The 22,761-nt window shown below is 39.8% G+C and overlaps 1 protein-coding gene across 4 annotated transcripts in view; it reads right to left on the bottom strand.

Annotated features, from left to right (window-relative positions):
* Nucleotides 1–3,786: 3,786 nt before the first annotated feature.
* The window catches only part of NOS2 (nitric oxide synthase 2), a 36,382-nt gene continuing 17,407 nt past the window's right edge, over nt 3,787–22,761 (bottom strand). For 3 of the 4 annotated variants that reach the window (XM_076354843.1, XM_076354844.1, XM_076354842.1), the window contains 26 exons: nt 22,084–22,259; nt 20,837–20,933; nt 20,119–20,241; nt 19,880–20,028; nt 17,664–17,826; nt 17,162–17,253; nt 16,625–16,766; nt 16,073–16,212; nt 15,322–15,496; nt 14,454–14,555; nt 13,609–13,803; nt 13,177–13,259; nt 12,713–12,857; nt 12,353–12,457; nt 12,153–12,202; nt 11,883–12,057; nt 11,267–11,399; nt 10,780–10,858; nt 9,697–9,875; nt 8,888–9,051; nt 7,869–8,079; nt 7,449–7,536; nt 6,887–7,008; nt 6,124–6,272; nt 5,173–5,367; nt 3,787–4,589 (listed from right to left, as the gene is read on the bottom strand). In XM_076354843.1, the coding sequence (XP_076210958.1) occupies nt 4,476–4,589; nt 5,173–5,367; nt 6,124–6,272; nt 6,887–7,008; nt 7,449–7,536; nt 7,869–8,079; nt 8,888–9,051; nt 9,697–9,875; nt 10,780–10,858; nt 11,267–11,399; nt 11,883–12,057; nt 12,153–12,202; nt 12,353–12,457; nt 12,713–12,857; nt 13,177–13,259; nt 13,609–13,803; nt 14,454–14,555; nt 15,322–15,496; nt 16,073–16,212; nt 16,625–16,766; nt 17,162–17,253; nt 17,664–17,826; nt 19,880–20,028; nt 20,119–20,241; nt 20,837–20,933; nt 22,084–22,190 (3,477 nt within the window). In that variant the 5' untranslated portion in view covers nt 22,191–22,259 and the 3' untranslated portion in view covers nt 3,787–4,475. Of the gene's footprint in view, nt 4,590–5,172; nt 5,368–6,123; nt 6,273–6,886; nt 7,009–7,448; nt 7,537–7,868; nt 8,080–8,887; nt 9,052–9,696; nt 9,876–10,779; nt 10,859–11,266; nt 11,400–11,882; nt 12,058–12,152; nt 12,203–12,352; nt 12,458–12,712; nt 12,858–13,176; nt 13,260–13,608; nt 13,804–14,453; nt 14,556–15,321; nt 15,497–16,072; nt 16,213–16,624; nt 16,767–17,161; nt 17,254–17,663; nt 17,827–19,295; nt 19,403–19,879; nt 20,029–20,118; nt 20,242–20,836; nt 20,934–22,083; nt 22,260–22,761 lie in introns of those variants that run through there. The other variant, XM_076354845.1, reaches the window with a different exon arrangement.

Consider the following 22,761-nt stretch of genomic DNA (forward strand, 5'->3'; position numbering starts at 1 on the left):
TTTCTGAAGCAACCAGTACCCACATCTCAACAGAGACAAATTCAAGCACAAACAGAGACCATTTGTAGCTCCAGACAGCTGCAGTGTAACACTCAATTGCATTTTAAACCTTAAAACCAGAGGGAACTATTTTACCAGCCCTGCTGGACCTTCCCGGTTGTTCAACACTCCTCCCAGTGCACATAAAACATTTCAATGCAGCCACAGAAATGGCGGTTCATTCAGAGAAGGCACCGAATAACAACCCACAACACATAGATCAGGCTACAAATGAACTAAGTGAAGCAAGATCTAGGAGAGCTGGACACAAGACATCACAGTTTCATCCTCTCCGAGAGCTCAGCCTGTTCCTGTCCACAAAAGGCAGCAGTTCAAGCCCTCTCCTCATGGCCCAACCCTGGCTTCCCAGCAGGGTTACTGGGGCAGGCAAGTCTCCCACCCACCCAGACCCCCCTGTATTTCAGAATACACATTCAGGAAGGAGAACCTCTCTGCACAGCTAGAATATAATGCATGAATTTCAATTAAAAAAGAAAAAGCCTTTCCCCTACCTGAACTCACTCCACCTTCCTTGTCCCAGAGTTCGCCAGCCTTGCATCTCACCACCATGCAGTCATCATCTTCCACAGCTCTGCCCCACGGAGCTCAGCTGTCCCTCATTACCCTGCTCAGCAGTGCCTGATCAGTCACACCTGCCCGGGCCCCCAGACCCCGCTCCCCTCCGGCACACTGCACCCAGCACAGCCGAAACACCAGCGGGCTGGGCAGCCACTTCAGCTGAGTTGAAGTGAGTTTTCCTAGCATTTACCCTAATGCAAGGCTTGAACTTCTGTTACTTCTCAGCTATGCAATAATGTACTCGTGTATCCTATCCACATATTCCTTTCCTTTTCCTCAAGGAAAGAGCTTAAGTTAATAGATGTGACTTAAAAACAGGTTAAAAGTATATACATAATGTTATTGTAGTCAATCAACGTTAGATTGCTCAACACATTTCAGAAACACATTCGTATGTCTAAGCCCTACATGTTTATGGGATATAGGGCAGCAATCAGTGTATCTATACCAAGCCCAGTGACATACCCAACCAGCATGGAGACTGATAACTCTCCACGACAACCTGCAGTTTAGCTGGACCGATTTACCCAGTGTATCTGAGAGAACAAGGGAATTTTACCAACAACCAAAAGTGGCTAGAGAACCAGGCTAAGAAAAAGGCCTGCATTTCAGTGTCTTGGCATGCAGCCTGTTTTGAATGCTGAATTCCATTATAGCCATGTAAGTTGGGCTTAAGTGTTAATGAAACAAGCCACTAATTGCTTCAGAAAGTGTTGATCTGTAATTCTCAGTCAGGTCCCAAATCAGTGAGGTGTATAATCATCTCAGTAACTTTTAGCCCAGAATAGTTCCTCTGCCTCTAGAAGCATTACTCAAGTGCTTAAACTAATGCACATCCTTAAATCCTTTACTGACTTGGGGATGTAACGAACACTTTAGTAACCGCAGAACAGGCTATTTGATCATCTTCAGGATTTTAAAAGGTATATTTTGTATCTGGTTTCTTAAATGAAGTTTCAGTTTTTATCTTGGAATAGAATAATTATCCGCTGACCTTAACATCTGCACTTTATCCTCCCCATTTATTTCTGTAGAAAAAGCAATTATACACAGCTTCAGATCAGTGCTGCAATTGAAGTTAACTTACAGTTGGGACCAGTTTAAATAAATTCGCAAAGAATTAAAACAGATCTCTGCTTTTCTTAATCCTTTCCTTTAACTGCCTTCTCACCTCTCTGCTAGGGGGAAATTTTTGCAATGGTGGAATTAAGATGAAAAGGTCCCCCAATAAAACTTGCCTCATCAAATTAGAATATATAAATGGAAAGTCATGCAAATTCTGAGCTGATACACAAACACTTGTGCCTCTTGCTCTGACCTGTCAGAGGCCCATGAAGGAACAGATGTTCTTGCTTCCCTGGCTGGCAGTTTTTAATGGTATCTCACGTCTTCAGGACATGGCATTATCTAAGGGCACCCAGTCTGCTCTCAACTTGAGCCGGCAATGTGCGCTTGCAGCCCAGAAGGCCAATTGTATCCTGGGCTGCATCCAGAGAAGGGTGGCCAGCAGGTCGAGGGAGGGGATTCTGACCCTCTACTCTGCTCTGCTGAGACCCCACCTGGAGCACTGCATCCAGCTCTGGAGCCCTCAGCATAAGAAAGACACAGACCTGTTGGAGCGGGTCCAGAAGAGGGCCACAAAAATGGTCAGGGGAATGGGACACCTCTGCTATGAAGAAAGGCTGAGAGAGTTGGGGTTGTTCAGCCTGGAGAAGAGAAGGCTTTGGGGAGACCCTATTGCAGCCTGTCAGTACTTACAGGGGGCTTATAAAAAAGATGGTGGCAAACTTTTTAGCAGGGCCTGTTGCGACAGGACAAGGGGGAATGGCTTTAAACTAAAGGGGGGTAGATTCAGACTAGATACAAGGAAGAAATTTTTTACGCTGAGGGTGGTGAAGCACTGGCACAGGTTGCCCAGAGAGGTGGTGGATGCCCCATCCCTGGACACATTCCAGGTCAGGTTGGACGGGGCTCTGAGCAACCTGCTCTAGTTGAAGATGTCCCTGCCCACGGCAGGGGGGTTGGACTAGATGACCTTTAGAGGTCCCTTCCAACCCAAACTATTCTATGATTCTAACTTGGTATAAACAGCATGACTTTTTTTCCTGAGTTTCTGACCCTCCAAATGAAAGTGAACTATGGTCCTTTAGTACACAAGCAAGGATTTATAAAGGATTATGGTAATGCTTTAAAGTAAGTGATTACTTCGAAAAGACACCTGAGATACAAAGAAAGCATCCTGGCAAGGAAATTCACCTATTTAGTAATGTACATGGAAAATGGGTTGTGCAGTGATGCACCTCCCAAAGGGGCACGGAGCATATTAGCACTCTGAAGCACGGAACTTACTTCTCCTGTTTCCTACTTTTGTTGGACTCATTTGAAGTGTAGGACTCAGTGAGCCCTGGGCTTATGGAGAACTTTCTTAATGGAAAGTGCAATCACCTTGTTCCATTTCCATCCACCCCAAAAATCTAAAAATCAGAAAACATCAATTAAACAAAGTATGAAATAACACTCACAGTGTATATATATACTAGGTGCCCATCAGGACTCCATACTTGCCAGGAACCTCCTCTGTCCTTTACTCCCTTTGTACCTGTTGTCTGATACTTCCTGTGCTCTGCCATCACTGTCCACATGCTTTCACCTATGCTGTATTTCTGATCTTACGTCTAAGGCTGTCCTGAAGCACATGTGAAACACACTGTTGACTTTTGAGTCTCAACTCCTCCTTCATCAGATTCCAGCTCCTGGAGACAAGGGATGACAGGAAAATCTCACCTTAAGCTTTTTTTATTATGGACATATAGCCCTGCTAATTTTAGAGGAAGAACTAAAAGCTCTGACATAACTGCAAGGCATAGAAAGAGCCAAAGTCAAAATATAACTAGGGCAAAATATATTGCTCTCATTGCTATTTTATATTCTTGCCATTTGCAAGCCAATCTCACAATCTATGGTGCACATTCACGCTTTCCTGGCAGTAACAAAAATGCATAACGAATCTTAGGCAGACTGTGTAACTCCTGGAGACAGGCTCTTTACTTACGGAAGGAGTGTTGGTTGGAGCCCAAACCCACTTCACCGGAAACTGAGAACTTACTTACCTACCCCTATTTTGTAAGGCTGAAGCCAACAGCAAAAAGACATTTAATCCACACCAACTTGTTTGTCTCAATATAAAGGCATCTTTTATTACAAACAAATCAAGTAAATCAGAGCATAGAATTCAAACGTATAAAGTGCTTTTGAGTTTTCTGAACCTTACTGCCATAGGCTCTGTAACAACAATTCAGGTTCAAGTACCTGAATCACACGAAGCAGAATTCAAAACTACTACCTCCTCATGTATATACATTTGAAGGTATTTCCACTTATGAACCATTATATTATTATCTCATTTGCAAATATTGCTTCAGATTCAAGAAGGTGTGTGACTATACATTTCCAAGTGACACAACCATCCATTTACTTGCTCTAAAGTGAATATGCACAGTAAAACAACCTGATATAAATAAATTCACAAAGATAAACAGTACATTTCAAAAAAAGATTTCACTTCTAGCCTACGTAGTAAAAAACTCTAAATTTTCTTTGTATTTACAAAAAATAGCAATTTATACTAGTATAGATAGTATTAAAAAAATAATTTGCATCTAGACTATTAAGATAATCTATTAAAAGAAGTCTCAGAATTAATAGCAACAAAAGTTAAATTTAATATTTTTCTTCATTAAGGCTGAGGTTTAAAAGTCAAATCCTACAATCATATACATGTGTATAATTTAACATGTATAAGAAAGAGGATTTGATGCCTTGTTTTTTGAAAATAACAACAAATGTGTGAGTATTGTCTAAAACATAAGTTGATTCGTTCTTGGACTGGTGGGTTGCAAAGCTCTTACACCTCTTTTGACTTCATGTGGGAATGCAGCCCCAAATATATCTTCATGGTATCGCTTTTGGCTCTGCAAAAAAAGAAAGGAATTAAATACTGCTAGCTCATCCTTATGTGACAGTTAAGTAACTAAAAGGTCTTTTGTATTTGTATGACTGGTTCTGTGATAGTGGACTTTTGTTACTGTCAATAAAAGGAACCTATCTGAATCCCAGACACACGTGCTCCGGGGAAGTTCTGATAACAAAAGGGTCCTACAAAGCCAGCAGACCCAGGCTCTGTCTTTTCAGTGATGGGCCCACTAATTTCTTAAACTCACTTTCCTCCATTGGTACAATAAAGTCTCAAACTCTTGATGTTCCAGACACACTGCAAAGCTACTGTCCAGGACCCAAAGGGAGACACTGGGGAAAATGGTAGATGTAAGAGAAGAACATGATGTGTCACTCTTGCACCCTAACCAAACAGAAACTATGCATTTTAAATCATGGTGGGTGGACTAAGCTGACCACTTAAAGCTTTTTTCCTTGTGCATTCTGCTGAAAAGAAGCTCACGGCAGCCCGCAAGATCTTGAGTGTGACTTTGAAGACTTCTGTAACCCGTCCTGGAACACTGTCTGACTGGAGAGAATGCCTTGCATATCACAGCATACCTTTAGCTGGAAGAAATACTCCTCTGCCTGCTGCTCATTGAGGTTCAGGTTTTTTGCAAGCACCCTTTTCAAAGTCTGAGCAACATCCTTGGCCATGCGTACGTCTCCACAGACATACAGATGCCCTTCTTCCTTATGCAAGAGGTTGCACACTTTGGTCTCCAACTTGCTTTGAAGAATGTCTTGAACATAGACCTTAGAAAGAGAAAAAGGATCATTAGACAAGGTTTTTTAAATGCTACTTTGGCTATTGGCTTTTCTAAATTCAATGTGGGTCTATGTAGTAAGGTTCTAAATGCCCTAATTATTACAGCTGTGTGTTGCACCACAGCAAAGGAGAAGAAAAATGTCTTCATGCTGTCTGTACAAGCCTCAGATTTGGAGGCTAGACCTGTCTCCTGATTAAACTAGAGCAGACTAAGACTCTTCTTTTTCAGAAGCAGTTACAACTGCCAAAGTCTCCTAATTTGCCAGGAGAGTAGCATAGCTAAAAAGAGGATAGCTTAAGTGCTGTTGTTTTCTCCAATCAAGATTGCATCTAAGCAAAATTAATTTCCAGGGTCACTGTGTCATTGAAATGGTGACAAATGGCCAGAGCCAACTCATTTCTAACTCATAGGCTAATCAAATCCTGCAAAACTTAAGGTTTCTGAAAATGTTCCAGCTTCCAGTTTCAAAGGCTGTTTGCAATTAAAGTTCTGATCATATGTCTATTATGCCTCTCTATATGGCAGTGAGGGTTTTGTATTTATACAGCTTGCTTGTACTGAAGTGCACAGTGAGATTCTCCTTCATATTGAAGGAGTGGGGCCTTTTGTCACTTGTTCACAATACACTGAAGTAAAATGCTAACATTTTTTAAAAGAACATTGTTAAACAGAGCCCAAATCTTAACTTGAGGGACCATTCTGAAAGAAGCCAACCCTTAAAGAACAAAGGAGCCAGCCTTACTTTAGCTTGGCCAGGTTGTCTGGAGTAAGCTGTATAGACTTCTTTCAAGACTCCCTTCCTCTTCATTTCCTCAGTTTCTTCTTTGTAGATGTGATCCATGTCTGGCTGCTGGCAGCCAAACAATAATGTCATGTCACCACCTTTGATCCCTGAAACCAACGTTGGAAAGTTTTTTGTCTTTTCTGGTAAGGCCCATTATCTCTTATGACTATTCCCCATAGAGGGCCCCATTGTCACAGTAACTAGCCGTGTACAACTGTCTGTACAGCTATTTTCTAATTAGCCTTTCTCACTAAGCACCTGAGAAGGAGAGTGTGTGTGTCTGTGTGTGACAGCAGGTGATTTTAGGGTCTTGCAGTAGGATTGAACCTGCCCAAGTCCTTGGAGAACTATGTGGAATCACCTGTCGGAGCAGGTTCCCCAAATGGGCTGATACAGGCAGGCCAAAGTGTTTCCTCTCCATATTGTGGCCCCTGTGTGAGCACCTGGGGCAGTCACTGAACATGAAGTATTTACAAGGACACATAGGCTGCTCCCTCCAAGTGACCAAATACCTCAAGACCACCAGAATGGTCTCAAGGGGGGTGGATTAGCTGTTTCAGTGCAGTGTTCAATCAGTCTTGGGATGACAAATCTCTATGGCGTTTACTTGGCTAATGCTTCTGGGTGTCTCCATCTGTAGAGATTTTGTTTGGAAGACTAGGGATGTCTTCCGCTGCTCAAGGAGTTATGGCCTCCCCCTTGTGGCAATCCCCATAAGTACCTTTTGTTTCCAAGTCATAGAGACGCTGCTGCCAGAAACTTCTGAAGGGAGCAATTCCTGTTCCTGGGCCAATCAGAATGCATGGCTTGGTTGGCTCCTCTGGGAGATGGAATCCATTAGCACTAAAATGCAAAAATATGTTAATTAGGTAATTAGTTTATGACTGACTTCTCAGTGTCAGTTTCCTGAATGATTCTGAACAGCACAGCCTAAGTTACCAATTTGAAAACAGTAACGGGGCTTAACTGGGTGACGGTTGCTTCTTGTTTCCTAGCTTTACTTGCTCTATAGTGGATATGCTGACAGTGGGGATGGTGTCATATGAATAGAATTCTTTCAGAATTTTCTAATGATTTATGATTTTACTCAACACAAGACATGGTAAAGGGTCTCATCTCTGGAAGACAGGGAGTTCCCTCTCTTCTCAAACTCAGATATTCCAACTTGCACTCACCAGTCACTTGAAAATCATATGCAAACAATGAAAGAAAATACTGAAGAAGCTGAACTAAGAACTGTTGTTTGGTTTTTTTATTTTCTTTTTTCTCTGTCATACACTCACCTGCGTATAAAGCATGGGACTCTTTCATTGAGAGCTATTGTATTCAGCCATGTGCTGCAAACCCCATGGTGCAAAGGCCCTTGTCCATCTAATCAGAGCAAAGGAAAACACCTCTATCAGGATTCAAAAGCTCTCCATTTTTAAAAAAAGCAGTTTATACTTAAAAATTATGGTTTTTAAATAAGTGTATATCTAGTAATGATTTATAAAACAAGGATACACTGATGATGATGCAGGATTTTAGCAAATCCTGACACAGTATGAACATCTGCACTGCAGTATACTATTCTGCATATATCACAATACAAACTTCTTGTTACAGATATGCTTCATGCCATATGGCAGACAGTTTTTTTCTGAACCATGATGCAGCCTAAATATCATTTAATTAAGGGAGAAATGAAAACAACAATTCATTACCTCTCGTCCTGTAGTTTACAACTGCAACTGTCAGATGAATCTCTCTGGGTGTCATGTCACAGGAGGAACTGACAGAATAGTACCTGGGTTTCAGAAATGGCAGCTGAGTCAGTAAGAAAGCTGTTGAGACCTCAGCAGAAGGGAACTCCTCCAGGACCTCCAGGATGTTCGGGCTGTTGTAAAACTTCCATTTATTGTATTCTTCCGTGCTCTAAAAGCCAAAGGCCACCATCACAATGTTACCAGATCACGCTGAGTTCAGGACAGCCGGGATATTTCAAGTGTCACTTATAAATAAGATTCCTGCTTTGCATTCAATTAAATATGCAGGCAAGTCAACCAAGAATTCTCAAAACTTTGCCTAGACCAATACTGGGGTTTCCTAAGAAATTGTTTAATTTTTGAAAACAGAAGAACAGAATACCCGCTATAATTTTCTCAGATACCAGCTCTCTCAGTGAGGATGTAGAAACTGAAGTAGAATCTGTTTCTCAGCCCCCTGCTATGGGATATCCATAAAACTGTATGGACCGAGGTCCTGATACCTACTGAGCCTTGCTGAACCCAGCAGGAGAAGCAAGCACTTACCACACCTATGAGTCATTGGTTACTTAAAGCGACATCCCCCTTACTCTCACGGTACCAAATTCTCTGACAAAAATGTCTACCAGCTCCCCTCCAACCCCTCCACCTGCAAACTGTAAGGTCTTTTAATGGTGTATCATCAGAAACCACCATGAGGCAGGCAAGAGAAACAGGCAGGGAAAATGACCCACCCAGAACCACACAGGAAATATCAGATCTGAAGAAATCTCTTGATTCCCACGCCCAAGTTGAGCCACAAGACCACCCTTTTCTCTCACTGTGGTTGGTTTTACGAGCACACAGAACATGTAACAGAGGGATAAAAACCAAGCACCATCACTACAAAAATTTCTTAAGCTTCTGCTACACAGTGAAAGGGCATCAGATGGTCCAGTGTACAGCACTTCTAACATAAATCTAGCCCTAACACTTACCTGACATAAAACTTCCAGTCTCTGTTTGTCTCCTTCCGCTGTTACCAGCTGGGAGAGTTTTTTTAGCAGTTGTTGGGAGGGTGGAGTAGTGATATCAAGCAAGTAAGTCAAAGCCTCGGGGAGTGTGCAGGCTGGAATCTTTTTGTCACTTGTCCAGTAGCCACCTGGAAATGAGGAAATGAAAGAACACTTGGCAATTCCTGCAGCATTTGACAGCTGTAGAGCTTTGCAAAACTCTGTCTTTCAAAATACGACTTCAGACTAGGTTGCAGCAGGTCTAGACCACAGGGCCCTTCTGAAAAGAGGTTAATGTGAGGGTTCAAACTTCTTGTAAGTGGAGGATCTGATGCAGAGAATTGCATGATAACAAAACACCACTTTAAAATGAAAAGTCTTTCATTTGAGGAAATTATCTGTCTGTGTGTCAGAACCCTATGATTTAGCAGATTGTCCCTACTAAGATGGAAAAGATGGTCATGATACGTGAATCTATTTTAGGACTCTGATACGTAGCAGCAATAAGCAAATTCTGTTGATTAATTTAATTGCTGTCCATGGCCAATTTAGCAACTGAACTACAAACAGTGTCAACCTAGGATAACTCTGTGAACACTGGTGAAGTTACCATGCACTGCCAGAGAATGCAAAATCAGAATCAAGAATTATAAGAATAACTAAAAGCATCAACAAAATCTTATTGAAACTTAAGAAAAGGATAACAGAATCAAATTCAGTCTGTAAAAATCCTAGGAATTTTAGAGAAATCTGTCAAACACCTCTGTTATTTTGTCTAAAGAGAACCAACTTACCATCAGTGCAGGTTTCAAGCCTGATAGTCTGATCAGCTGGAGGGGCATCCTTGACATGTGCAATGAGGCCATGGACTAATTCTGGCTGGTTGCCTGGGAAAATCCCAATATGTTCTCCGGGCAGGTAGTGCACTTCCTGATTAGTCTCACAGGAAAGCTTAACTAGAATGGTAACACGACTAGATATAGAAAAAAAGAGATCAGACAGATCTTGGTTACGTCGACAGGATTTCCCGTGAATTGCACAGAAAAGGAATAAATCTGAAGTGACAGTTGGCAAGGGCTTCCTTGTGTTCATTACCAAATTATCAGACCAGCTTAGTACTTCATGTAAGACTTAAATAAATAATAGCCAGATATGTGAAGTACTTGTATCAAAACAAATAAGATGCTAAAGTGCTGCCTGATCTGTCCAGTATAGAATAAATGTGCCTCCAATCAGCCAATGAAAGGACGTGCAGCTCTACCAAAGACTGAATAGCTCACATCTTAAACCAGCTCAGAGGACTTCCCATAAGACAACTGTATTTAGAACAGGGGTGAGAGAGACCTACCGGAGGATGTTGAAGAGCCATTCATGGATGCTATTTCTAAGACAGATGTTAGCACTGATTATCCTTTTGTATTTCTTTGTGTATTGTCTTGTCTCAGCTTGCTTTGCAGTACAACCAAATGCAGCAGCTTCTTGCACTATACCTTTTCCTTTTTTTTCCTGCTAAGGGGCAATTTTTCCCCTAAATGAAGTAAGCATTTGCCTGGCATGTAGCATACCAAGAAAGGGAGAGGGACCATATACCTGACCTTCCACATTTAGCAGGTATCAAAGGGCCAGATCACAAAGTTATTTAGTTCCCTACACTCCCAGAGACCCTACTGGGAAGTTGCTCCTATCTAAATCAGAGCTAAGACTGTACGTATTCTTGTGGTCTTGTGGTAATGATTTACTTTTACTAATGATGGTACAAAAATCACATATATTTCTTAATAACTGTGGGGAGAAGATGTTTATAACCAGATATTTCAGATGTTTAAGATTTTAGTAAAATGTAGTATTGCAATATTCAAAAGAATGAGGTATCGTACCTGGATTTTAAACTTTGAAGATTCTGTCTGAATTTCAGCTTCATGGGAATTATATCCTTGGCATGAATGTTTGCAAGTGCTGTTGAGAAAAGAGGACATGACTCATGGCAATTCTGTGATTAGGTTTGTTTAAAATGTCTTCAAATAATATGCAGAAAAGAACTGAACCATGCTCGCCCTAGAATGTGATACACTTGTCAGTTATGTGTCCTATATGCATGCCTTCCCTGACAAAAAGTAGTTCATCTCAGCTACTCTTCTTCTGGGGCTGTCAAAACGTGTGCTAGTTCTCGTGTTCTGATGTTATTGCGCTGGAAAAGATAATGATTTATGCAATGTAAACCAATGTCTTTTTTCCTCTGACCACTGTACTTTATTATATGAATTCTATCATCTAGCAGGACCAACATCACTTCTAGAAAACCTTTACAGTTCAGACCTATCTGAAGCAAAATGGACAGAGGAAGCGGAAGGTGGGAGATAATACCTTTAGCCAAGTCCAGGCTTTGAGAGTCGTGCACTATCCTGTAATTCTTAGGATCCCAGCTTTCATCAGAGGTATATATCTCAGGCAACTGAATACTGTTTTTCCCACGGATGTTAAAAATGTCACAGGCAGTCTAGAAAAAGGAAAAAAATAAGGCTATTCATGGTAAAAAAAAAATTCTTAGCATTATTATAATCCTAATGGGGACATCTCAATTTCACAGATTGCTATCATTTATTGATTCTGTTGAGTTCACTAATATTATAGGGGTTCAGTGAGTTCAGTAAGGTTCCACTTCTATACCAGTATAGCTAAAAAGATGATCTACTTCAAAAATTCTTATGTCTGATGCTATCACCCTTGTTCACACTGAGCATCCCACTATCCAAAAGGTTTCATGGAACTTTATGTGAATATTAAAAAATAATAGAAAAGGGGCCCAGTTCCCTCTTCAACTTAGGCAAGCAGTATAAAAGAGGGGAGTTCAAAATTCAGATATAAATCCAGATGTTTATTTTCTTTCATTTTCCCCCATTTTTATGGGATGCTAGTGAATACTGAAACAAAATGAATGAATGAACGAACTAAAATATGAGCTAATTATTTATACAGTCACCTTGAATGCACTGACTGCCCATGTGCGAAAGGCTTCTTCTTGCCCATTGAGTTCATCTCCTTCACCTATTGGAGTGAGCTGAGAAGCCCCTAGCTGGGCCAGTTTTTGGTCAATGGCATGAGCAAAGGCACAGAACTCTGGGTACATACTGGACCCCAAACCGAACACAGCATATCTGCAGAAGGAGATAAAAATAAGATCACTATGTTATGCTAAATGAAATGCAAAAGGACTCAATCACATGCAAACCAAATAACAAAGTATTTTTACCTAATTTTTTTCCTCAGCAATTTCAGGGTGAGCAAGGAGTTCTTCAAGGTCTGTATAAAAATTCATAAAATACTTAAGGTTAGAAAAATACTCCGATTTAAAACAGAAGTGAGACCCTGATCCATATCACAAATGAAAGGGTTGTCTTTGGTCTCAGTCTTTGAGTTGAGCCTCATATATACTTCTGAGGTGAATTTTACCTTTCCGTTATTTGGAGAATCTCCATTTCCAAAAGTGCTAGTAACCACTAAAAGAAGTGTTTCTTTTTCCAGGTCACAGATGTTGTATTCATCCATGCACAGAATCTGGAAGACATAAAGCTCATGAGAAATTGCTATCAGACATAAGAACTAGCATTAGATATCTCTGTGATTGTCAGATGACTGTTGACCAAATTTACAAGGCATTATGCTAAGTGAATACAAAATCAAAGTTCTAGTCCAACTTATATTTACTGGACATTCAAAACATGGGTTTAGAGAATGAAAAAGCTTGCAGAAGCTGATAAAACTAGCCAAACTTCTTTCTCCATTTAGCGTGGATGATTTATACTTTCTTACCTTAGTGTTGAAGGCACAATTGAACAAGCTGCACAGATTGTTGGCCAGCGTTTCAGATTTCCCAGTCTCTGTTGCATAGATTACAGTGACCTTGGACCTGGTTGCCATTGTTTGTCGCATGAGTGAAGATGCAAAGAGTACAGCCCTGGGAAAAAAAATAATCACATATAATTTTTAATATAGCTACACAGTAATTCAGATTGATTCACAAAAAAGCTAGGAAAGACTGATCTTGACCATGGCTTTTCCTTGGAAGATTGTTCAGAAGCAATACACTATAGATAGCCTTGAATAAGAATCTTAGATGTGAGTATTACCTAACTGTGGACAGGTTAAGTCTATGATTCAAACAACTCAAGTGGTCCCCCTACTGTAATAATTATTCAAAGAAAATGTGGAACAGAAACATCACAAGAATAGAATAGTTGGACAAAAGCATGAAGACTCTTATTTGAACAACTTACTTTGCCAAGATGCTAAATTTTATTTCTTTTTTCTTTGGCCTCCGGGTCTCATCATGCCAGACATGTGTTTTCCATGCATCCACCTTTAAAAAAAAAAAGGTTAAGCTTCAGGTAAGAAATGTAAAATAATAAATACCCAATTTGCATATCTTTGAAAGGGCCAGATTGAATAGAATCTGTATATACAATCCACTGTGTAAAAACACGGGATCAGTCTCTGTAGCATTAAATTGCATTTTACTTACAGCTTGAGAATTCAACAGAACTAACATAACCTTCCACAGTATAATAGGTATTGCCTGCTATTTATGAATCTCTCTAGTCAAACTTTCATTATCCAGGGCTTTTCATTCAGACTTCTTCAGGTCCCATATTATCACCTGCACTGCAGAATTTGTCTACTAGAATCATATTTTTTTGGATAATTTGTACCTGGTAGTAATAGAAGGGAGTGAGGACATAGTTCAACATCTCCTGGTGGAACACGGGGGTTATGCTCCCTGACATAGGAGGTACAATCCACACCCAGTCAGCCGGGCAGCCTCCTCGCACACGGTACTCATTCTGCATGTATTTCATGAAGGACTCAGCAGCTGAGTGGTGATCCATGATAGTCACATTTTGTTTCTAGAATAATTGCAAGAAGACATACATACATTAAAAAGCCCATTCTGCTGCTCTTCCTGATATCGTTAAAGTAATCTTTTTGCTTTGGTTAATATTTCAAGGACTTTATACAGTGCTGGGAAATATTTAATATCAGCAACTATTATATAGATACAGATTGAGGTGGACCTTTGATTAAGGACTCTCACATGCTCTTTTTTTTTTTTTTTTTTTTAACATCATCATTTTACCTCTCCAGCACTGGGGGTGCATGCTGAAAAGCCCCTGATTCATTTTTACCCATCTTTCATATTGTTATGATATGTTAAATGAACTGTAATTGTAAATAAAAGATATTAATCCAATGGCTTTACATAGATTTTGACACTTAGAGATATGTGTTAAAAAGATGAACAATCTTGCCCTTAGCTTCCTTTTCTTTTTCTCTCCCTTCTGCCTTCACCTGAGATTTTTTTCTGGCAACAACAGGAAATATGGATTCCTCTACTTTCCCAGGTGTAAATCAAGAATAACTCTATTGGAATTACATTGATAACCTCCATTGAGCATTGGCCCACTGGCACTATATTTGTATAAAGCTGTTATAAGTGAAAGGAAAAAGGGACACACAATATTCAGTGTCTCTCCAGGTACCACTCTTGTTGACTTACTTGGAAGCTATAAAGCACAGCCACATTTATCTCTACAACAGCTCGGTCTTTCCATAACGATGAAAGTTTGTTTGTTTCCAGTCCCATTCTTCTTCCTACCTCCTACATGTGAAAAAGAGAGAGAAAAGGGAAAAGCAAATTTACTACGTGGGACTTCGACCTCATGATTTCTCCACCTCGTCACATTAATATGCAGGAAGAAGTATTGCGGAAGGGGGAAGAGTCAATCTTATGCTGGGAAAAGTGATGGCAGCAGAAACACTTGAGATTAGAGGTGAACTTGAATTATGGAGTTCTGGTTCTTGAGGCTATTCCAGTTTGGTGAGCAGGGAGTGGTTCTCTCCTGGACTAAATGGTTTAAAAAGTGGCAGTATCCGGTTATAAGTCATCTTTATTAATTTGTACTGGTGAGGTGCCCAAGACCTGCAGCTAACAACCAGGACTCCACTGCCTTGTCAACAGCGGACTGGAACTGACATAAATATACCACTGAGAAATGTACAGTCAGAGACCAAAAGTCCTGAATCAGCAGGACTCAGGGTAAAATTGGGGAAGAATTCCCTTTGGACAACATTTGCTATATATTTTTTTTACAGTTGAAGTTTCACCATTCCAGCCAGGTATTTGGAACAGATACTGTCAGAACACTGTAAAAACAGTCATAAAACCTAGCAGTCATAATCTTAGCAGAAATTCAAGATGTCCCACAATAGTCAGGATATTGTGTCAGATTAGCACTGAAGTGTTAGTGTGATGTAAATACAACACCCCTCCCAGCAAAGACTGATAGCGTCTCTTTTTCAAAAACACTCCACGCACCAAGTTCGTTCCCTTGGCAGGTCAACACACTTCTACTTCAGAAGATTACCTTCAGGATGTTGTATCGCTGTACATCACAGAAGTCTCGCACTCCGATCTCTGTCCCCATGTACCAGCCATTGAAAGGACACCCAGTAAATTCCAGGCCTCCCACCTCAAGAAGCATGTTGGCAACAGCAGGCAGCGCATACCACTTCAGATCTAACTCCTTAAACCATTCATACCTGTTAAACAAGCATTGATTTATTACTTTATGTGTCTTTTCCTTCTTTAGGCGATAACCAGACAAGTCAAGAAGAGGAAGAGTACTATCTCTAGGAGGAATGACCCATGAAGCACAGTCTGCAAAAGCTCATAGCAGTTTTCGTTTACAACGTGGTAACTGGGAATTGCCAGCTAAAGAAATTGCAGAACAGTACTACAGAGTTCTGCAATCTGCAGGCTACTCCCAAAGCAAACATGAAGAAAAAAACAAAGAGAGAAAGGCAATAAGCATTTTGTTATGAGTGCAGCCATATTTTACATATGTATTACACCAGCATAAGAAATGATGATTTTTTAAATTCTGAATATGATTGAAATGTAGATTGGGAAAAAAAAGATTTCCAGCAAAATTGCTATTGGCTTCCTTAATTTAAATCTCATTTCATTGTTCTAACAGACATTTTATCTTTCAGGACAATTTACCATAATTTCATCCTAACAAAGAACTCATAAAATGACTGCCACAGGGGCAGGCTAATAACCTGCCAAGGTGAGGCAGAGGCAAAAATGCAATTATCTAAATCTTGCGTGCTTACTTTGGATGCTCCATTGGCACTTCAAGGACAATTTCTGGAGGGAATTCAAATATTTCTGGGTCTTGGCCGTTCGCTTGGAGAACAAGTGGAACTACATCAAAGCGGCCATATTTCGGCTTCCACCCAAGCTCAATGCACAACTGTAAAAATAAAGAAAGTACATTTTGAGGTTTTTTAGGTCCCGTCCCCCCCCCGGATTTGAAGACAAAAGAATGTTAATGCTCTAAAACCTGCTGAGGTAAATGCTAAGTGATAAAGGTTATCTTTCCCATTCAAGCAATGTTGAGACATGTTGTTCAAGTACTGATTGTGTCCCTAACTTAAGGGGAACATTAGCTTACCCTGTTCTGAGATGGAGGGGAGTACTTTTATATCAGGATTGTAAGAAATAATTGCTCCAGCCCGCACCTAGAACCTGTGGGGCAGAACATCCCATTCACTCCTTACCGCCACACTTCCCTCCCACTCAGCATAAACATGCAAGAAAAAAAAAAAAGACAGATGGGTTAGACAAGATGGAAAGCAGTTATGATTCTGTATTTGGAACTGTACCTGTGTGAACTCCACACTGGCAGGGTCTCCTACGATAGACCCATCTGGCATTTGATATCCAGCATATCGGATGAGCTGGCTGTTCCAAACACGGAAATCGTGTTTCCCATCAGTCCTCTGGGGGAACACAGTGATGGCTGATCTGCCCAGAGAGACAATCAAATCCTGTTACACCACAGCAGCACATCAAACACATTCTAATTATTAAGACATAAATTGTTACCAACAGTAATTATTTTATATTTCTAAAATAAACATCAGTAGAAATAAAATCATTCATCCTCTCTACCCACCTCCCTAAATCTTCAAATCACCTCTTTTCCCCAGGAATTACAAAAGACTTTGCAACATCAGCCATGAAAGTTACAAAATTTCAAAACAGTTGGTGGTACACATGAGAGAAACATATAAGTACCAGGAGAATTAAGAGCAGAGACAAGTTGTCAAAATATTTAGATAGACCATTGCAGGTCTTATGTAGAGTTTTGAATCCAGATCTGCATGTCATTTTTGTTGTTTAAAATTAAAGAGACCTACCTTATATTTCCATTGTTTGTGGCATACTGAATATGACGACAGATATGTTCAAACATTTCCTTTGCTGTTTTACAATCACGTGCATCAAATACCTAGATGTTTCCAAAAGAAACATATTATTTTTCTTATGCACTTAAGGAAAGGAAAGATTAAGGAAAAAAGTGAAATGAAAAATCAGTATTTCTCAATTTAATTGTAGCTTCACAAGGAAAGGTTCATTTTTATTGTTCTTATATGCATCGTTTTCACACGTAACAATCCTCCAAGGACCAAGACATGCACCTGGTTCCACGACATAGTTGGTTCCTACGCTAGCACTCCTACACATGTTTTCATTCAACTATGAAGCAGAGAACTACAAAAAAACTGTTGATCTTATGATACATACAGGAGGGAGTAGTCCTCAGTTTAAGCAACTAGCATATCTTACCAAAGTAAAGGACGTTCTTCTGATTTACAGCAGATGACTATTTGGCCCATAATGTCTAGACTCATAGGTTACCTGTAGATTGGACCACTGGATTCTCCCAATACACCTAGGTGCATTCCTCCAGGCCTGTTTGGCAGCAAAGATCAGTTCATCCTTTGTCAGATGGTAGGTTCCTGTTGTTTCTATCTCCTTGGTCACTGTTTCCAGTCGGTCCAGGTGTTCTTCTATTTTTGGCCTTTTGAACAGGAAACAGCCATGGAAAGAAACAATCAGAATTTCATTACTTAGAACTGATTTAAATCACAGACATTCTTCTTATGTTCTGGGTCAAGAAGAGCACAGGCATTGCTGAAGCCATAAAGCTTTTGAGCATCCTTTTGCACGAGAAGACTTCTGCTTACATTGCTGATTTTATCTGCCAGGACGCAGGCAGATTTCCAGGGAGGGGATTAGCACCTGTGTAGGTTGAGATATGGCAAGTTTGGATAAACACTGAGAAACCTGTCCCTGTTATAAATCTACACTCTCTGGATGTGAAACAGGTCAACATAAAATACTCTATCCTTTATAAAAACATCCATCACCTCATGAAGTCAGCAATTTCACTGTGCTCCGGCTGTGAGAAGCCACCATCATCTGCTCCCCACCTCCCCTCTACTGCACCACACTTTTGCCCCAAAGCATAGCTGTTATCTGTTGCAGCAGCCTAGGGTCCGAGATTTTTATCAAAAAGCGGCGGGTGTTCTAGGTAAAGGGATGACTTAAGTACATAGGACTCTGAGGACTGCTGAGGAGAATTTCTCCTGGCTTCAGAATTTAGGATCTGTCCTTACTGAGTGCAAATGACAGAGCTTACTAGCCTAATGAAGAAACTAACACACTAGAAATTTAAGTAGCCATCCTTTCACCACCCAACACATACATGGATTGATCACAAGCTTTTCTGTGTAAGTCTTCAGTTTAAATTTGGGTTTTCTAGATTAGTTTGGAAAAAATTGTCACAGAAGCAAATGAAAAGTAGAGAACAGGCTAGCTTCAGCCCAAAAGTAGGATTATAGTGACTGTCCTCTCAAAGTTCTATTATTTTCACAGGGACACAGCTCTTCTGAGCAAAGTAAATAGGATTTTCATTCCTAAAAGGAAGTGCTGAGCAATTCCTTTGTCAGGGAAACCAACTCTAAAATTCTTTAGTTTGATAACAGAGAATGAAGTCAAAACATTAGGAAATATTTATCACAGCACAGACAAAAATTGTTTTGTTGGCTTACAGAGAGAATGAAAATAGCCTGCACTGTCTGAGAGTTTTCACATTTTCAACAAGATGAAAGATCAAGGGCAAGCATGTAAGATAGTGTAAATCAATGTGATCAAATAGCCATGAGCAGAAACACAGAGATGTGCAAATGTAATACGCTGGCAAGTGAGTACAGCCTGTGTGTAAGATGGGGATTTTCACAAAGATTCAGATGGAAGAAAGCTTTGTAGAAGAGTTCAAAGTTTCTAAAGAAGTAGCCATTATGTGTCTGAGTCCCTTTGAAAGTCTAATAATGTTTTATAATGTGATGAGCAAACATTGAATCGTCACTTGAAAGCTTGTCATGTGAAAACTTTGTCACTGCAAACTCTTGGACCTCAACCAGATGTTACAGCTTTTCCTGCAACAAGATGTCTCTGCACCATGTCCATTTTTGCAAAAACACAAACCTCTTTTTTGAAGCTAGAGCATCCCTCTCAGCATGCTCAGTAAGCTTATGTTGATGATAGCACAGAGCAAGGTTGAGAAGCAAGAGACTGGCCTTCCAATCTTTGGCTAAAGCCTTGAGAGTCAAAACAGAGAACAAAAGAACACCGAGAAAAGATACTTGGAACAGCACAAACAAAAAGCATTATCCACGTTATTCACGTCTAAGACTGATCTGAGTAGGACTAATTCCACTAACATCCAATGTTAAGAAAGCAGAAGGTAACATTCTGTAAGAGAGTCCTACCCAAGCTGCTTATTATAAATGTACTATAATGTAATACACTCAGAAGGGATGGGGCTGAGGAATGCCCTATACAGAGTTCATTTCTGTATTCCCAAGACCTGGGATTGGTGGATATAGCATATGAAGTGTAGTAATATTTTATTTACCTTTTCTAATAGTCCTTATCTATTTTTTTGAATGCATGCTATGTAACAGGATAGTTACCGATAGCTGTGAAGAAATGAAACACTCCTATAGTCTCACAGACAGGTAGGTAGGTAGAGGACTTTTATACCAAAAATGAAGGTAAAGTTGGCTTACTCTTTAAATGAATTGTAGTACTGCTTGATAAAGTCTATTGCCTGAGGTAAAAGCTCTGCCGGTAGGACTGGCCCGTCTCTAGTACCTTTCACCAGGCCCTTTGGGGTCATGAGTGCCCCTTGGCAGGCTTTGGTCCGGCAGTTGATAACCTGAAAAACAATAAAATGTCAAAAAACAATGTTGCACTCTGTATCTTTTCAAAGTTATGAAAAATCACTGTTCAGGTTTCCGTATCTTACCTCCTTTGCTGTCAGGTGTAGTGTGTCGAGAAAGCTGGATCCATTTTCCAAGTTTCTTACTTTTACATGTCTTGGACATCTTGATATTTGGTTTGAAGCTTTGATACCATTTTGGGGGGGGTTCTGGACAGAGAAAAGATAAAAATACATACTGTGTCTTCAGACCTATTAAATATCTTAAAGCTTCATTTTAAATTTTATTTCACCATTAAAACGCTACAAATTAAATTCAAGAAACTAGGTATAAATGTGGTCTTCTCCGACATGTTTGTTTATTCATTTGAGTACAAAACTACTGACCTATTCCACAGTTCGATATGAAACGGGAAAAAAAAAAAGTATTTTTGTAATAACCAAACAATATCTGCCACTGCAAACACCCTTTTAATTTCAATAAGATCTCTTAATATAACAGTCACAGTCTCAGGAAAACAGTGAACCAGACAATTTTAGAGAAAGGTCATGTTTGTTACTAAAGGCTGGCTTTTCAAAGGTGAATAAAGAAATCAGGCACTTCAATCCCACTGGGTCACCTCTTTTCCTTAAGTCTTACCAAAGCTCCTTTTTGTGAGCTTTGGAGATCTTCCATGCAAAGATCACAGCAGTCCTAACCTCATGTAACCACAGTTAGTCCTCACATGAGAGCTTTGAGAAGTTTTGAGCAGTAAGCACAACCCGTGTGAACTCTTAGCATCAAACAATGATGCTAGAAACAGACCTCTCTCCCGTCACTGGCCTTTGCTGAAGTTATGATAGGTGGAATCTCTATCCGCTTCTTGCTCAGGTCATGTAATTTGGCATCATCATTTTCTAAGCTTTAAAAGAGAGAAAGACAATTCAGTATAACGCAACGTGCATAGTTTTTGTTAGTTTTACCTGCAGCATCAGGAGGGAGATGCTCAGAGCTGTCTCTGAAAGATATATTGAGTCAATAAGCCAACCATTCGCAGCAGCATGAGGGGTGGACTAGAAGTCAATAGTAAAGCTACAATCACCCTTTCCAGATCACTATGTGGGAAGGAAAACAACAGATATGGCCTGGAATGGTAAAGGTTGAGTATCATTGCTGTAAGCTAAACAAAGGACATCTGTACAATTATGATCTGGCCAGAAAATACTCAGAGGAATTAAACAAAGAGGTTGAAATCTTCAGGGAAATGTGTGAAAATTTCAGCTAGGTCCGGTCTCCAGCCCATTAAGCAAATAACATACTTTTATATTAATTTCCTTTGTTTTCTGCATTAAGTCTTACTTTCTGAACTCCTACTTTTTAATTTGGATATCAGGTTTCAGATTATGTTCAAAAACATCCAAGAGGCATCCAGACCACAAACTCCAAACAAAACCCTTAGTTTGGAGCGGGCAATGATGTGTTTTAGCTAGCAGAGCATATGTGATCACCCACTTCCACTAGTCAGCTTCACATATCTTCACATTTCAATATAAACTACTTTGAGGAATGACAGGAAAGGGTAAGGAATGGGCAGAGAAAGAAATGGTATGCAATAGAAAACTGAAATAAGTAACAGCCTGAAAACTGAGAAATTTAATACGCATGTGCAGTTTATTTTATACAGTGTCTTGTATAAATTGTGTCACAGAAATACTTTACCAACTTAATTACAGCATTAATAATCACTTCGCTAATTTTTATAGCATACACGTCTCCTAAGTCCTAGCATACATGAAACTGTTATAAGACACCAAATAAATTTAAAACTATGAAAGAGAAAGCAAGATGATTTGATGACTTCTTTCCTCAATGACTGTATAACTTTGACACAAAAGCTTAAATGTACCTTACTGAGTCAACACCACCCAGTGACCCCCAGGAACAACTGTTATTTGGTTAATATTATTGCTTTGGAAACACATTACAGGTTTTTCCAGAACCCATGTCAGTAACTATCTTCCCTTTTCAAATGAAAGAGAAACTACGAAACCATTAAAAGACAAAGATCTTACCCGTGGATCTTCCTATTTTTCTCCACGTTATTATTGATATCCTTCTCTTCAGGGGACTGGTTCTTAGCAGCACGAGGTTTGAATGCAAACTGCCATGGGCACAACATTTTGTATGCTTTATTTATTATTTTAGTTCACAGTGCTGAAATCTTGTTTTGTGTGATGTGGGAACACTTCTGAGGAGGGAAAAAAACCAAGAAGGTCCGTTTTTAACTAAGAAGGTAACTCCCTTTAAAATTACTCAGAAACTCACCAGACTAACTGATCTGATCTAATTAACGTCCTGTTTTTAAAAATGAAAATTGCTTGTCTCGTAGAGTAGTGATACTAAAACTAACAGTTCTCTCTGTCAGTGTAATGCTGCAGCCATGCCTTACTCTAAAACACTGGCAAGAGAATTTCAAATGTACCCCAGTTGCACAAAACAGCAAATATCAGCGTCTAAGAAAACCACAGGCATGCTTTACTTCTATGAAAAACACTCCTTGACACTTGTTTGTTTTTTAAGTTCTGTGTTTTTCAGAAGTTTGTTAAGTGTTATTAAATGTTCTGTTAATTCACATCACTATATGTTAGCTAGGAAAAGGGATGTAAAATGTTGCTGTGTTATTCACATAGTAATGAAAAAAAAAATTGATCTGTAAATTAACCAAAACGTTTGCAATGTATTCACCTGCC

The sequence above is a fragment of the Aptenodytes patagonicus genome, chromosome 17 (genome assembly GCF_965638725.1).
Source record: "Aptenodytes patagonicus chromosome 17, bAptPat1.pri.cur, whole genome shotgun sequence".
Classification (NCBI taxonomy): Eukaryota; Metazoa; Chordata; class Aves; order Sphenisciformes; family Spheniscidae; genus Aptenodytes; species Aptenodytes patagonicus.